General features: G+C 38.8%; 1 protein-coding gene across 5 annotated transcripts in view; it reads left to right on the top strand.

The window, feature by feature from the left end:
- Window positions 1–17,158, top strand: part of POLD3 (DNA polymerase delta 3, accessory subunit) — a 109,357-nt gene that overhangs the window by 30,399 nt on the left and 61,800 nt on the right. For all 5 annotated transcript variants that reach the window (XR_002783644.2, XR_002783643.2, XR_010322491.1 and 2 more), the window contains exons 8-11: window positions 598–763; window positions 3,395–3,501; window positions 10,265–10,377; window positions 12,431–12,509. Coding sequence is in view for 1 of the 5 variants with exons in the window: in XM_010599581.3 (XP_010597883.1) it covers window positions 598–763; window positions 3,395–3,501; window positions 10,265–10,377; window positions 12,431–12,509 (465 nt within the window). In the remaining 4 variants the exon portion in view is untranslated. The remainder of the gene's footprint in view (window positions 1–597; window positions 764–3,394; window positions 3,502–10,264; window positions 10,378–12,430; window positions 12,510–17,158) is intronic.

Consider the following 17,158-nt stretch of genomic DNA (forward strand, 5'->3'; position numbering starts at 1 on the left):
GTAAATATTATCCCAGTTTTTACAGAGAAGACTGACTTTCAGATATTTTGTCCAGAGTGAAGCAGGGCATAAGCCAAACATTTCTTATTACAGAAGTCTTTCAATTATATCATTAAGGTAATATTGAGATAATAAAAGAGTATCCAGGCATAGAAAGGTAGAATATAGTATAGAGACTAAAGCTTTGGTGCAGATTCTCTTGTCAACATTTGTAAGTTGTATATTCTTGGGGAAAATCTCTTAGTCCTTGTGACCCTTAGTTTCCTCATCTGAAAAATGAGAAGGGTGATATTAAAGTTCTATTCGTTTTTTTTCTAAGCCTTGGATTTACTGTCATTTGCTTGGGGACTGTGATATAAGGAGGGGTTAACAGGACTCAGACATGAAAACAGTTATAGCTAGGATGGTAGCTGGAAAGGAGAAATATTTTCTGAATAGACTGTGAGCTTCATTAGGACAGGGACTGTTTTATTCCCTTTAGCTCCTAACATTCTATAGTCCCTGACATACCACCTGGCACATAGTCGTCTGTCAAAAGAATGATGGAATAGTATTGTACAATGGGGTTCTATGTCATCTGCTATACTTTGTTTCTAGATAAACTTAAGGTCAATTTGGATTCAGAACAAGCAGTGAAAGAAGAGAAAATAGTGGAGCAACCTCCAGTGCCTGTCACTGAACCAAAGCTGGCAGCACCTGAAGGCCTGAAGAAATCTAGCAAAAAAGCAGAGCCTGTTAAGATGCAGCAGCAGGAAAAAAAAAGGTAGGAAAATTCTGCTGCTTGCGGGGGAAGAGTGTCTCTGCTGGGGGTGAGGAGGCCTGTCTGGGCGTATTGACAGCAGGCAGTTTTCAATTTGAGTACTAAATCTGACTTAATGCCTTAAAGCTGCAACTATACAACCAAAATGAAGAGAGGGGCTCAATAGCTTATCTTGTGAAGTAGGAAGACTGTGGAATCAGTTTGGAATTTGGGGCCCAAAGTCAGTATTTTTGGCCCTGTTGATCTAAATTGATTGTCTTTTCTCCCTTACTTCATTTTATATTTTTCGACATGGCATACGTGTGCTTTATTGTGTGTGTGTGCCTGGTTTTCACTTCAAGTTGCCAAATGAGGGGTTACTGTTTTCCATCAAATTTAAGAGAAAAGTTCTTTGTTTTCTTTTTATATCAATGAGTTTATTTTTCAAGTGGTAAAATGTAATTAGAAAAGAAAATAAAAAGCACACAAGCTGTTAAAAATGGATCCAGGAATTTGAGACACTACCTCATAGTTGGTAGGAATTAGTCTGTTGAAAGAAATTCTAAAGGACACTGTCAGCACTGATAGGCCCAGAAAGACTTCACTTTTGTGGCAAAGTTGGGGCTAATCTAGCAGAAGGTGTCAACCAAATGTTGCAGCTTCAGATAGTTAGGGCACTGTCCAATGGGCCTCACCTAGGAATTTGTGATATGGATGGATTAACATGTCCCCAAGCATGGGTGAACCACTCATGTTGATGGTTAATGCCAGCAGTGCATTCAGTATCTCACTATTATGATGTTAACTTTAGGCTTTTAGCAGATGGCTTTTAGCAGATTGAGGAAATTTGTTTCTATTTGTAGTTTGCTGAGAGTTCCTATCATGAACGGGTGTTCAGTTTTGACAAATGCTTTTTCTGCATCTAATCAGATGATGGTTAGGTGTTTCTTCTAATGTGGTGAATTACATTGATTTTCAATTGTTAAACCAACTCTACATTCTCGGGATGAACCCCACTTGGTCATAATAGGTTGTCCTTTTTATATATTACTGGATTTGAAATGTTAATATTTTGTTAAAGATTTTTTGCTTCTATGTTTCTGAGGGCTAGCCATTAGCCATTGCCGCCAAGTTGATTCCAACTCATAGCGACCCTATAGGACAGAGTAGATGGCTATTGGACAGTAATTTTTCTAGTAATGTCTTTGTTAGGTTTTAATATTAAGGCCGTGCTAGCTTCATAAAACTAGTTTGGAGGAGGTCCACCCTCTGTTTTCTGAAGGAGTTTGTGTAAGACATGTATTGTTTTTCCCTGGATAAAATTCACCAATGAATCTGGGCTTGGAGTTTTCTTTATAGGAAGGTTTTTTATTCTGATTCTTTAATAGAGAGCTGTTTAGATTTTCTAGCTCTTCTTGGGTCAGTTTTAAGTTGTGTTTTTAAAGGCATTTATGCATTTCACCTAAACTGTCTAATTTATTGGTATAAAGTTGTTTGTAATGTAGCTTTTTTCCTTGAACATCCATAGAATCTGTACTTATCATTTCAAATTGTTTCATTCTTTCATCCCTGATATTGATAATTTATATTTTAACTCTTTTTTAATAGTCTCATAAAAAGTTTATCAATTATATTAATCTTCTAAAGAACACTTTTAGCTTTGTTAATTTTTTCTATTGTTTTCTATTTCATTGATTTCTGCTCTTTATTATTTTCTTCTACTTACTTTGGGTTTAAAGTGTTCTTTGTCTAGTTCAAGGTAGAAAAAAAGTTGATGTTTAAAGTTACGTAAGAAATAAGGTATTGAAGACAGAAACTGTGTTTTGTACATATTTGTTTCTCTAATAATTGGTAGGCCCTTGATAAATTATTTGTTGCTTAGATGAGCAGTGTGATGGAAAATCCAGACAGAGGAGCTAAAAAATGTCAAGATGGAGTCTAGGCTTTCTATTGTCATTAGAATCCTCTTAAGGTCTTGTGTCTATGCCTTTGCTCATATTGTTCTTTCTCTTTAATATATTTTATCTCTGTTTTTCCTGCCAGATCCAGAGCTTCTTGAAAACAATATCCCTTTCTTGATCTTTGCATCTTCAGTGTCAGTAAAGAGCCTTGTATGTAGGTTGTTGTTGTTAGGTCCCATTAAGTCTATTCCAACTCATAGTGATCCTATGTGACAGAGTAGAACTGCCCCATAGAGTTTTCTAGGCTATAATCTCTACAGGAGCAGATCACCAGGTCTTTCTCCTGTGGAGGTGCTGGGTGGGTTCGAACTGCCAACTTTTAGCTTAGCAGCAGAGAATACTTAACTGTTGTGCCACTAGAGCTCCTTTCTATTTAGGTAGTAGCTGCTTATTTAATGCTTGCCAAATGATTGTAAGAAGAATTTGGAAAAATTCTTGGTGACGGGGTTATAGCCTCCATTGGCCTATAGAGATCTGTAGAAATTTTTTATTGTGGCCACCCCATAGAGTGACCTAGTTGTGGTCAGTTAGCAGAGTATCCTTTAAAAAAAAAATCCTTGTTGGTCCACTTTGACTCTTCTTTTCTACCCTCTGATACTGACTGTGAGCTATGAAGCAAGACCCATAGTGGCATATGAATACTTAACACTTCTGTTCTCTGTAACATGCTCAATTTATTCCTGGGTGGCAACAGGGGGAAGCGAGTGGAGTTACCTGATGATGAGACAAAAGAAACTGAAACCGTAAAGAAAAAGAGGAGACGAATCAAGCTTCCTGAGTCTGATAGCAGTGAAGATGAAGGTGGGCATTACTATTAATTTTGGGCTGTGGGATTAATTCTTCATATGATGCTCAAGGAACTAAAAAGTAAATTTATTATAGATCACAATGAGAGTAGTAATCCTAGCATTGAGAGACAGCTCCTATTTCTGTTTGCAGAACCATGATCTTTTGGTAGTTTGCCAAAATAACACAAAGGGAAAGAGAGAGAATAAGGATTCGGTATTATCTAAGAGTTTTTCTTAGAAGAGGAGCCCTGGTGGCACAGTGGTGAAGAGCTACGGCGAGCTACCACTGCTAACCAAAAGGTCGGCGGTGTGAATCTACCAGCCACTCCTTCGAAACCCTATGGGGCAGTTCTGTTCTGTCCTGTAGGGTCACTATGAGTTGGAATAGACTTGACAGCAACAGTTTTTGTTTTTATTTTTTCTTAGAAAAAAAGTTGAGCTATTTTGGGGGCTGCTTTCATGTGGATTTTTTAAGAAGGATAATATTGAAGGCATCAAAGGCGTTGGTGATGTTCTGCACCACATAAGTAAAACTGGAAGAATCTACAGTGTCATTGCTGAAAGGAAGTGACACTGTAAACCTTTCCAGTTTTTGGCTGTGGGCACCGTTGTAAGATAAGCAAACAGAATAAGGGCAAGATTCTTGCCAGGAAAATTAATGTGTTTTTTTAAAAAATATCAAGTATTCTAAGAGCCAAGATCACTTCGCAGATTGTGTAAAGGAAAATGTATAGAAAGAGAAGAAGGTAAGAGAAAGACACCCGGGTTGAACTAATAGGCCAGTTGAGTCTACCCTGAAAAGCCTTCTTGGAGAACCAGTGGTGAAAAGCTTGAGCTGCTGTAATCAATTCTCCACGAATTCATGGCATAGAGGGTATAAAGAAATTTAAATTTGAGGAGGAAATCTAATCTAAAGGGATTTTGCACCATATAAAGGTATATAAACCAATACCAAACCTGTTGCCGTTGAGTCGATTCCGGCTCAGAGCTACCCTATAGGACAGAGTAGAACTGCCCCATGAGGTTTCCCATAAGGTTTCCACGGAGTGGTTGGTGGATTCAAACTGCCAGCCTTTTGATTAGCAGCCAAGCTCTTAAGCACCGTGCCACCAGGCTTCACATAAAGGTATATAGACAAATGTAAACAAACTGATGATAAGGGATTAAAAAAGAATAATGGATGCAGAAAAGGGGCCTGCTCTGCTGTTGAAGGACAAAATTAAACTTGTTAAATTTTTACCAGAAAACTGCTGTGAGAACTAAAAATGGGAACAACCATAAAAACGCATTAGCTCAACTGAATAAGTGACTGAAAAAACAAATTATGTATACAGCTGACAGTAATGAAAAAGAACAGAGCTAAGAAATAGTACAAGGAAGTCAAATCTGTCTATGATAGAGGTGCCATCTTTGACTCCTCCAAGGATTTAGATCCCACTAGTCATGCTTACAGCCTCATTGCTATAAAAGGCCCAGTGCCCTTCAGAAGTATGAATTTTAATGGTTCTTTGGAATGGGTAGGGATAGGGCACTGTGAGCATCCCAGAGGGACAGTTGCCGTATACTCATTTCATACCATTTATCAGAATGGTTTGACCAAGGCCACTGAAAGGAAGATTTCCGAGTGTGTAGATGCTTATTTATCTAGTTTGTCATCTGTCTTCCCCACTAGAATGTAAGATCCATAAGCAGGAATTTTTTTTTTTTTTTGTAAATGCTATTTTCCTGACATCTAGAAGAGTACCAGATACTTGGCAGCTGCTGAATAAACAACTGCTGAATGAATGAATGAATATCTTTCTTGTTGCCTGGTACCCAGGTGTACACAAAATATTCCAGGTGTGAAGTGACAAGTTCTGATTACAGTGGGACTATTTTCTTTCTTGCAAATATAGCCTAGGGTTGCGTTTTTTTTTTTTTTTTAATTTTCTTTCTTGCAAATATAGCCTAGGGTTGCATTAAAGACTAAAATTAGTAGGTTATAATCTTGGAGTGTATTTTTAAAATCAGGGGATCATAAGACATTTCAATTGAAAAAAATTCCCTTAATGTAAATTATGTACTCAGTTATTTAAAAGACTTTTATACTAATGCTACAGATAGTGTAATTTGGCCAAATAAGGTTGGCTAAAATCATCAGGGACCATTCTGACCAGTTAAGAGCTGAGGGAGTAGAGGCAACTCCATGCAGACGTGACGTGTAAGAAAGTAACTAGGAAGTATATTTAGGAATATATGCTGATGGGGACAGTCTGCCATATATCTAGGCAGGAAAAGAACTTGGCGATGATTCTGAAAAAGTGTTTGAAGACATCAGATACTTTAGTTTTAGTGAAGGAGTCAGTTCTAAGTCAGGTGGAATTGTGTAAAGGAAAATGTATAGAAAAAGGGTATGAGAAAGACACCGGGGTTGAACTAATAGGTCAGTTGACTCTATCCCGAAAAGCCTTCTTTGAGAACCAGTGGTGAAAAGCTTGAGCTGCAAAAATAATACCTGTGGGTGATTAGAAATATCAGTGGGGTTATTTAGTTTGGAAAGTAGTGAGAAGAAATGTGATCGAGGTAGACAACCTACCTATAATAACATGATGTAGAGCAGAGGCTTTCAGATTTTTTCTCTGGCAAAGATACATTTTGGCATCTGGCTAAATACATAAACCTCTGCCATTTTATGCCTAAATTTCTTTTTTATCTCAAGGCCAGTGGAATTTTATTTTAAGCCCCACCCAGTTATTAACCTGTTATTGTTTTATTTCTCTAACACTGAATATGTGATACTAATTCGATAATGCTCTCTTAAACTAGAAGTTAGCAGATGAGCAGCAAGAGTAGAGGAAATGGCAAGGACTTTGGAGGTAGATGACCTGCATTTAAATCTTATATCTACCACTTACTATGTGACTTTAGGCAGATTCAAACCAAAACCAAACCCAATGCCGTCGAGTCGATTCCGACTCATAGCGACCCTATGGGACAGGGTAGAACTACCTCATAGAGTTTCCAAGGAGCACCTGGCAGATTCGAACTGCTGACCCTTTGGTTAGCAGCCGTAGCACTTAACCACTACGCCACCAGGGTTTCCTTAGGCAAATTACTTAACTATAATGCTCAGTTTCCTCATCTCTAGAATGGGATGTTATCACAAACCATGTAGGCTTTTTATGAACATTATCTAACATAATGTGTCGAAAGTGTTAGAGTAGTGCTTGACACATACTAGGTTTTCTTATTATTCACCCCACTTTTCCTGTTGAAGTGTTCTGCAAGGTACACTTGGAAGTACTTTCAGGAAATTTCCTTCAACTTCATATCCCTCATTCTCTCCCCAGGGAATATCCTTTCTCCTTTAACCTGGCAGAGTCATAAGTACCTTTAACAGTTCAATGAACTTTCTTTGTGAATTAAAAAAAAGGCCAGACTCAGAAAGAAATAACATTGAGTATTATCTGTATTGCTAAGAAGAAATACAGTTTTAACCAATATGTTTAAGCCTTTGCTAATATTTTCAGCCCTTGCAAGTTGCTTACGGAGAACGTTAAGCAAATGTACATCTTTTAAGGTAAAGATAGATAGTTTAAAAAAACTGAGTCCTAAGAAGCTATGAATGATTTCCAGGAATTTAATTACCCATGTCTGCCAGAAAACTCTCTGACAAACAAGTGGTTGTATTGCTGTATCCCTGAAATTAGTTTTACCTCAGTTCTTATTCTGCCCCTACAAAGACTGCTGTCCTAGGATAAGTGATGTTTCACTACTTGAGTCTCTTTCACCTGAGGAGTTGTAGATTGGCAACAGATATATTTAGAATATACCAATGCATCAAACATTCCCTATGCTTTTGTCGCTAAAAATGTATTGAGGCAGAATGCTTGACTTGATGATAAAGACTTAAGGGAGATAGACCTAGATTCTAGAGTATGAATGTGGGTGGGTATTTTTTAATCTCTTTGAACCTCAGTGATATATAACAAATAATAGTAATAGTGATTTTGTAGAATTTTTATAAGAATGAATGATTAGTGTTTGTAAAGTCCAGTAAATTTTAGTTTCCCCTGTCCTTTCTTAAAATATTTTATTTTAAATGTTAAAGTAAACACACATTTTTTTAAATTGTGGTAAATATGTGTTGTTAACAACATTTGCCATTTCAGCAATTTTTTACATTTGCAATTCTGTGACACATGCGCACAGTTTTTAAAATCAGATGAAATAGACATTTCCTCAACTACTGTTATTATCCAACTTACCTAAATGATGCTTCTTGTGAACTTTTTCCCTTCTGCCGTCCATCTTCTGGAAATTTGTTGAAATTTCTTGTTCATTATGGACTCATGGCTCCTCTTCTGTTCTCTTTTCTCTTATAGGGAATAATATTTTATGCCTTTATTGGAGTTCTGGTGGTGGAGTGGTAAAGTGCTTGGCTGCCAAGCAAAAGGTTGGCAGTTTGAATCCACCAGCTCCTTGGAAACCCTATGGGGCAGTTCTGCTCCGTCCTGTAGGGTTGCTGTGAGTTGAAATCGACTCAACTGCAACAGGTTAGGTTTTGACATGCCCTTATTATCATCACGCTTCTTTTGTTGGGGGGGAGTGTGGAAGAGAGAGGGGTGTGGAGGAGAGAAGGATGTATATGCCCAGTCCTTCGTGACCTGGAAGCCCTCATTCTAAATTTAGCTTGGAAAGTGATTGTTTTCCTTTATTAAAAAAGTGATTTATTGTTACAGTGTTTTCAGTGTCAGGGAAATAGTGGTATCTCTGCCTCCATGGAGCTTAGCGCCTGGAGGAGGAATCTAGATAAACAGTTGCATAAAGTACAGTGAGAGGGGTCTTAGAGGGTGCCGCTAGGATTAGGTGTTTTCCTTGGGTAGATCATGAAGTTACAGAACTGGAAGTAAAATAAGAACTCCTAAATTTATTACTGTGAGTACTCAGAATTCCTTTTCTTTGTCTTCCCCACTGCATAAACTTTCCTCCTACCATGCAATATATCTACCCTCACGGCACAGCTTTCTTAACAGCTATACCCTCTGAAAAATAGATGCTTGGTTCTGAAGTTTGACTTTTCTCTTGCTTGAGTTTCCATCATGTTCTAGCCCTCCAGTACTGGGTTAATAACTGGACCACTTTCCTTTCATGTTTGTCTTTTGTTTCCCAGAGCTTATAAAATTTTGAGGCCCATTTCATACTTGAAGTGTATAATTTATTGTTTTGTTCTGGCTTTTGTTCTGCTTCACCTCTTTAGGTCATTTGGCCTTGAACCCTCCACTGTCATAATTTTTAACACTGACCTAATCAGTTGGGAGAATTTCAGATCCAAGATTTGTGGTAAGAATTTGAATACAGCCAGGAGTTTCGGGGAGCAGGTGAGGCTAAGCAGCTACTCAGTTCCCTGACCAGCAGTTTCACTGTGGTGATTAAGTAATAGGTCAGCTGAGGATTTTCACTTCACCTCTTATGGGCCTTATGTTAAGACCGCTGTTTCTGAAACTACAGGCAGTCTCCGGATTACAAACGAGACCCATTCCTAAGTCTGTCTTAAGTCGAATTTGTACATAAGTCGAAACAGTTAGGTACAGTTCGTCAGTTAGTCAGATGTTTGTCTTAGTTTATAATATATCTTTCTATGTATAAAAAACATTAAAGAAGCACTTCCAGATACACTAAAAACATCTTTAACATAATGATACAGTAATAATAATAATGTTTGGATCCACATTACAAAGTAGCACCCATTTGTTATTAAGAATCATTATATGTACCTCGAATTTTTAATGTAACAGGCTTTATGGGAATTGGTTCATAACTATGGGTTGTACGGACATTGGTGACCCGGGACTGCCTATATTCAGAAATGATGGCAATCCATCTGATGCTGCCCTCTTCTCAGGTACTACTACTTACAGAGCAGTATTTCTTCCCTAATAGTGTTCTTTGCAAATTTCAGTGTAGCAGAACAAGCCTCATCAGTGGGGCAATCAGTAGAAAAATTTCTATATAAAATATTATATAGATCTTAGCTGTTAGAGTTTTAATTGTGATCACGATTTCAAATGTAATTTTCTTCCCTCCAAAACTTCTGCTCTTAACATTAGTTGGAAACTTTCAGTCTAAGAAACATCTCAGGTGATTGCATATAGTCTTCAGAAAACATTCACAGAGGCAGTAGCATAAAACATTTGGTATAATCTGTTGATTATCTCCATTTAGTTGATCTTGAGAAAAAATGTCTAAAAAAATTTACTGAATGACAAGGCAACGTAATAGCGTTGGAATAGTAAGACTGGGGTATCAGACCAACTTGGGTTTAAAACCTCCGGCCTCAGGTACAAGCTCCGTGACCTTGGCAAGTTAATTAACTTCTCAGAACTTCTGTTTTCTCAGCTGTAATGTGTGAATAATAATATCTGCCTCTTAGGGTTGTTGTGAGGATAAAATGAAACAATGTAAGTGAAATACCTGACAACTTGGTAGGTGACCAGTAGATACTGATGAAACAACTTCATACCTTGACTTATCAGTAAGATAAAGCTTAGCTAAGATGCTGTCTAAGATACATGCCAGGTCTAATAATTCTTGATTCTCTGATTTTATTTGTATAAAATTAATAAGGTGTATATTTTAAAGATAACTGTGTAACTGCAGAGTCTTTGGTTGACATGAATTACTGCTTGCAAAATGCCCTTTGCTGGACATGGAAGTTTAGAGTGCCAGTGGAGAGAAGGTAGTGTACCAGAGTGTGCATGTAGTTCTTCTGTCTAAGCCTTGTTTCATTATTTCAGACATACCAGACTCTCCTAGGACTTATGAAGCTGAGTCACCATCCCCACCTTCTCCAGCTTCTCTGCTTCCTGAACCAGTGCCAGAGACTGAGCCAGAGCCTCCTTCCACCAAGGTAAAACTTCACCTGGATGCCTGAATTTCAAAGTGTTCTTTATTGCCCAAGGATCTAAAACTGTTATACTAATTCAGTTCACTTGTTGTATACTTCATAAATGCCAGTAGATGGCTCTTGTTCCATTCTGCTCTCCTATAGGTTGTACAGAATGGGCATTCCCTCTACAGATTTCAGCTATAGGGCATAGTCTTAGGAGGGTTGCAGAGGTGGTTCCGGGGGGTTGTTTTGATTTTCATGACCTCTGGCATCAGGGCTGCTGTGCTTCACAACTCCTGTTGGAATTGTGCAAAAAGAGGTCCTGCATGTTTATCAGAACAAAGAGTGATAGATAAAGTAGAACAAACTTAACTCATTCACATTTGTTGCTTTTCAGAAGTTCTCCTGGAAAAGGGCTGGATGTAAAAGTTGGCAACAGATGGGGGAAATAGAGTTTGAATGATCCTCAGCTGCATCTTGCCTACGTCTATTAATTATAGACTGAAGAGCTGAGAAAATGGATGCTGATGTTTTTCTTCTTTGTGACTACTAATTTTCCTTAATTCAGTGTAGTAAAGCTATCATTTAAATTTTGCGCTGATTTCCTCATTTGCTGAAGAGATACTAGATAAAATGATATTGGAGCCCTGGTGGCACAGTGGTTAAGAGTTCAGCTGCTAATCAAAAGGTGGGTAGTTCGAATCTACCAGCCGCTCCTTGGAAATCCTTTTGGGAAATTCTACTCTGTTGTATAGGGTCACTATGAGTTGGAATTGACTCGATGGCAACGGGTTTGGTTTTTTTGTCTGAGACTAAATTTTGGCCCCCACCACCACTCACCCCAATAAGCATATGAAAAATGCTCAACATCATTAGTCATTAAGAAGATGCAAATCAGAACCACAATGAGATACCATTTCATACCCATTAGAATGGCTAAAATAAAAGATAACAGAGAGGGCCAGCAAGGACATTGAGTTGGAATCAACTAGATGGCAGTGGGTTTGGTTTTTTCCGAAGGACATGGAGAAATTAGAATCCTCATACGTTGCTGGTGGGAGTATAAAATGGTTACAGCCACTTTGGAAAACAATTTGTCAGTTCCTTAAAATGTTAGAAAGAGTTACCACAACAACAAACCCATTGCCGTTGAGTCAATTCCAATTCATAGTGACCCTATAGGTCAGAGTAGAACTGTCCCATAGGGTTTCCAAGGGTGTAATCTTTTCAGAAGCAGACTGCCACATCTTTCTCCTGCAGAGCGGCTGGTGGGCTTAAACCATTGACCTTTTGGTTAGTAGCCAAGCACTTATCTACTGTGCCACCAGAGCTCCTTGAGACTAAATTAGATGGGTGTAACGTTGAAGTGTCAAGGCTGAAGTATCGAGTGTCTAGCAAACCAAAAAACCAAACCCACTGCTGTGGAGTCAATTCCAACTCACGGTGACCCTATAGGACAGAGTAGAACTGCCCCACAGAGTTTCCAAGGAGCACCTGGTGGATTCGAACGGCAGACCTTTTGGTTAGCAGCCATAGCACTTAACCATTATGCCAACAGGGTTTCCCAAGTGTCTAGAGCAAGAATATATACCACAAGTGTCTAGAGCAAGGGATATACTGTAGAAACCCCTTGTCTGGCTTCAGGGCTGTCTCTGTGTGCTCCCATAATACCTGCTGTAGTACTACATCAAAGCAGTTAGTACAGTGTATCACAGTGGTTAGTTTTCCTTGGCTTTTTCCTCCACTAGACTGTAATGACCTTGTCCTATTTGTCTTTTTAACTATGGTGCCTGAGCCACCCAGCAAAAGTTTGTTGACTCAGTGAATACAGTTCATTGTTCAACATCCTACCTTCCTTCTCATAAACAATGAAATAACAAGCCTGCACATACAGTGAGCATAACTAGTCTGTGTCATAGGGCTGGTCCCTTAAAAAGGAAATGTATAGAGTTTCTCTTTCGACTTTTTATCAAAATGGAATATTGGAAGGTAATTGTTATAAATTAAAAAGCTTTTTTTTTTTTTTTGATATAGCTTCATTGGTCTCCTTAACGTTTATGTTCTGATCTTTTAGGGCTCGAGTGGAGAAAACAAGAGAAAACGAAAGCGCGTACTGAAATCTAAAACCTATGTGGATGAGGAAGGCTGCATAGGTAAGAAAAAATTTTGGCTCCAAATCCAGAAGTAGAGTTATTATCATAGAGAGACACCCTAATGCTTTATAGAGTAATGTGTCTCAGACTGTAATGTACACATGAATCACCCCCAAGTGCTGCTGCTTGTCTGAGGCCCACGCTTGGAGTAGTAAGGACATAGAGAACAGTGCAACTAATGTCGGAATACCCAGGGTCTTGTTTAAGCTGTACAGTATAAAAATAAGCTTCGAGATCTTGGCTAAAAGTCATGTAACCTCTGAGAGAAGTTTCCTGATCTGTGGAATGGAGGTAAAATACTCATTTTGCCCATCTATTTTTTTATGAGGTTGTTGTAAAAATTCAAGTGAAGCAGTATACCTGAAAACACCTTCAAATTGGAAACAGTATGAACTTAAGTTACTGCTATCGTAGACGCTGGGAAGCATTTGTCTTTTTAGAATGGCTTTATCTATTTAATCAGTGGAAATGAAGACCTTATTGATAATTAGACTTCTAAAGAAAGTATCAAGTCTTCTTTGGTGTTTTGTCCCATTTGTTCTTCAGAGGGGTGTGATTCGTCTAAATCACTTCTTTTATGATTCCTGTTTGTAAGCCACGTTATATAAAAGCACGTGCTTCCTAGGGAGGCCTAGGGGAGAAGTAGAATTCAGGCCATGAGTACTGTGTTTTGAACAAAAGAGTAAGTCAGTGAGTCCATCCTAAACATCTTAATCTTAGCAGTAAGATTCTTCAGCCCTGTTTTACCCTTTCCCCAATTGAACCACACTGTCTTCTCTGTGAGGACTTTATGGATCTAGCACTCGATGCCTGATGGGATGCTGAGATCCTGGTACTGTATTTTTCTGTTTGGAACGAGTTGGGGATGTAGCCCTTAAACTTCTTGAAAATTAGATAGCTCATATTGTCATTTCTGCTTTCCTGTGGCACCTGCTACAGCTTGCCTCTCTTAGAGAAGTTTTTTTCCTCAATTTTCCTATTCTAGCCCAAATTTCTGTCTCAAAGATTGACTCTGAAGAATAAATTTTTTCTAGGCAGAATCGTTGTTAAAATTAGTGAAGACATCCCATTGGTTATGCATTCTGTCCCATTCTTCTTCACCTTTCACTCCCCTGAAAATGCCTCTGCCATTTTACTTGTAGCATGCTATTGAGGAATAGAGTTCCTTGCATGTGGAAACTCTGTCTTTTCAGTGTGAATTTCTTGTGAGCCTATGAACTCTGGACTTTTAAGTGGTCTTTTTTTTTTTCTTTGTCTTCCGTCTTCTAACAGTGCTTGTCCGTTGGTGGTAATATATGTATTTACTGTTTAATTTCTTTGTTTTTAAATTTAAGACAAAAGCATCAGGGCTAATTTTTTCCTGCTCCTTATACCCCAAAAGAAAAACATAAAATATATCTTTGTGAGAGCCCATTGAGGCTTTGTGGCTAATTACTTACTGCTTTGTTCAAAACACCATACCCAGGTTTTGGCCAGGTGTGGGATGTGGGCTTTTTTGCGCTCCTGCTGCCAGACAGGACTATTAAGAGCCTTGGATGCAACAATGAAAACTGCTCACATAGCACTTTTTTTTTTTAAGGTTTTTAGTCCAAGCTCAACCTAATGAATCTTGGCTCCTATTACCAACAAAGGAGCTCTGCTTTCTTTTTTCTGCTCAGCTTGCTCCAGATGTACCCACACAGGGGGCTTGCCCTTTCCTGTGCTGGCTCAGAGTTGTTCTGCCAGTGTAAAAAGCTGACCTCTCTCTGTGCGTTCGCTGCAGGGACCTGGGAGTTAGGCCCCTGAGAGAGATTTAGGATGGACTGCTGGACAAGGGGGTGGATTTCTAAGAGTAAAGTGGCTGAATGGAAAAGAAATCTGACTTTATGCACACAAACTAGGCCTTTTTTATGGCAGCCTAGGAAAGTGGCATGTTTTTCAGTTAAAATAAAACCCGTTGCCATTGAGTCAATTCTGACTCATAGTGACCGTATAGGACAAAGTAGAACTGCCCCACAGGGTTTCCAAGGAGCCACTTGCGGATTTGAACTGCCGACATTTTGGTTTGCAGCCCAGCGCCTAGCCACCGTGCCACCGGGGCCCAGTTAAAATAAAGGTCCTGTATTTTTAAGTTGAAACCTCCTTCGTCCTGTAGTTTGAAGTAACTATAGCTTTGAATATGGAAATGTGCCTTTTACCTCTTAAAGTACACCTGATGTGCTGCTTAAGAAATTCTTTGGTGCTGCCCTAACTGGTTTTTAACTCCCCCAAGCAATGCATTGTTTAAAATTGTCAATGAGGCAACCCCAGAGGTTTAATAAGTAATGAAATAACAAGCTCACTGATCTTGGAGTGTAATTAATTTTTAGAATTGCTGCCATTCGAATACAGAACATAGCTTATGTAGGAGCAGTCTTATGCCACCAACTACAAGAAAACTGTTTCTTTTCTGTATCTGCAGGTGGCTTTTCAGACTTCCGTAATTTAAGATACTGAGTAAATAACAGCTCATGATTTTATCCTAGTAATTCAGTTACATAATGCTTTTGAAGATGTGTATAAGATGGGGCTGGTATTCTGGAATCATAATTGCTGAGAACAAATAGTTAACGCCACAAAAATTCCCCAAATATTTTAGTGCAGCGTTTCTCAAGCTTTGTTGAGTATATGCATCACTTGAAGATCTTGTTAAAACTAAAATTCTGATTCAGTAGGCCTGGGATTAGACCTGAGATCCCACATTTCTAATAAACTCACAAGACATTCCAATGCCTCTGGTCTCTGGAGCACAGTTTGAGTAGTAAGGCCTTAAAACCAAAAAAAAAAAACAAAAAAAAACCCAAAGCTATTGTCTTCGAGCGGTTCCAACTCATAGAGACCCTATAGGACAGAGTGGAACTGCCCCGTAGGATTTCCGAGGAGCAGCTGGTGGATTCGAACTACCAATATTTTGGTTAGCAGGTGATCTCTTAACCACTGCACCACCAGGGCTCCCATAAGGCCTTAGAGAATACTTACTGTAAAAAAAAAAAAAAAAAAAAAGCTTATTTGTGTTGTTTAGCCTCTAAGTTGGCAGGAGTTAGCAAAGTGAATTATGGGCTCTTGATTGAAAGTAATGGGAAATGGAACTCTTGGGAAGACCAAACTCGTTGTGATTGAGTCAATTCTGACTTACAGCAACCCTATAGGAAAGAGTAGAACTGCCCATAGAGTTTCCAAGAGCGCCTGGTGGATTCGAACTGCTGACCTTTTGGTTAGCAGCCATAACACTTAACCAGTATGCCACCAAGGACTGTTAGTTATGCAACCTTAGTGGGACCGGAGGGATAAGGAATGCATGAATGGCAGTAGCCAGTTGACCTCCAGCATTGTCCATGGTGAGGTGAAAAATAGCATTGAATAGAACTTGTCAAACCCTACTAGGGACAGCTGTACATTCTGTGAGGTAGTGTTATCCTCATCTCATAGGGGAGTAAAGAACAGTGATTTTCAGTGAGATCCTCATACTAGCAGCATCAGCATACCTGAGAAACAAATTCTGTGGTCCCAACCCAGACCAACTGAATCAGAAACTCTGGGGGTAGGGCCCAGCAATTTATGCTTTGACATGCTCTCCAGGGGATTCTGATACACATTTAAGTTTGAGATTATGTAAGTGGTAAACTAGGTATTAGAACACAGATATGTTTGATTCCAAAGCCTGTGCCTCTGGAACAATTTGACAAATATGCTTTATTTAGAAATTATTGATAATTAACAGCTTAAAACTATTACTCTCCTTTAATGGAAAAAAATGCCCTTCACTTGCATCTTTTGAGCTTTTATTAAACAAATTAGGTTACTAGTTCAGGTAAGAAAATTCATTGTTTCTGCATTACTGGCTCCAACCGGGAGGGCTAAGAATTTAGATGACACTGGTTATATAGCTGCTACAGTTCTCTAAAGTCGCAGGAAGGTGGCATTGTACTGTTTCTTGTGGTTGCTGTGTATGTATTGTAGTAATACTGGAGACATCAGTTCTGTAACATCATTGTTAGAAACCGCTATTGTGACTGTGCCTTATAATGACTTCGAGGCTTCTTTATAATGACTATTCACTGTTACAGTTCTTTTTAAAGTTTCCACTGGGGAGGGTTCAGTTAGTTTTATTCTCAGTGGAAAAGGCCAAATATGCTTTTGGCTAATAGAGAGTAGGAGAACTGGTAACTTTGTTTCTCATTTTTTCCTTGTTCTCCCTTGAAACTATCAAGTTTCCTTGCCATCTAATAGAGTTTGCTTGGGACAATTATCCTTATGATGTAGACCACTACCAAATCTTGGGTTAATGAGCAGTCATTCAGAACAGTTGAGTAATCTCCAGTTCTTTGTACTTAGGACGTTCAGCAAGTGGGTGACTTTAGAATAGAGCTAACCATGAGGGTCCAAAGTAGACAGGATGGGGGCTGACAAGTAGACCGGAGATTAAGACCAGGAAAAATAGCAGCAGAAATAGGCATGTACTGTGGGTCAGGGAGATTAGACTATAGAAATCAATCAAAGCATGACAGTAAAAATAGATGTTGAAGATATAGACAGTTCAGATCTAAAGTTCAGGAGGTTAGCTATCATAGACCAAGACCCAAGTAAAGGATTGAGGCAATTAAATGATAAGTATGTGACCTAACCAGCGA

This window comes from Loxodonta africana, chromosome 7 (genome assembly GCF_030014295.1).
Source record: "Loxodonta africana isolate mLoxAfr1 chromosome 7, mLoxAfr1.hap2, whole genome shotgun sequence".
Classification (NCBI taxonomy): Eukaryota; Metazoa; Chordata; class Mammalia; order Proboscidea; family Elephantidae; genus Loxodonta; species Loxodonta africana.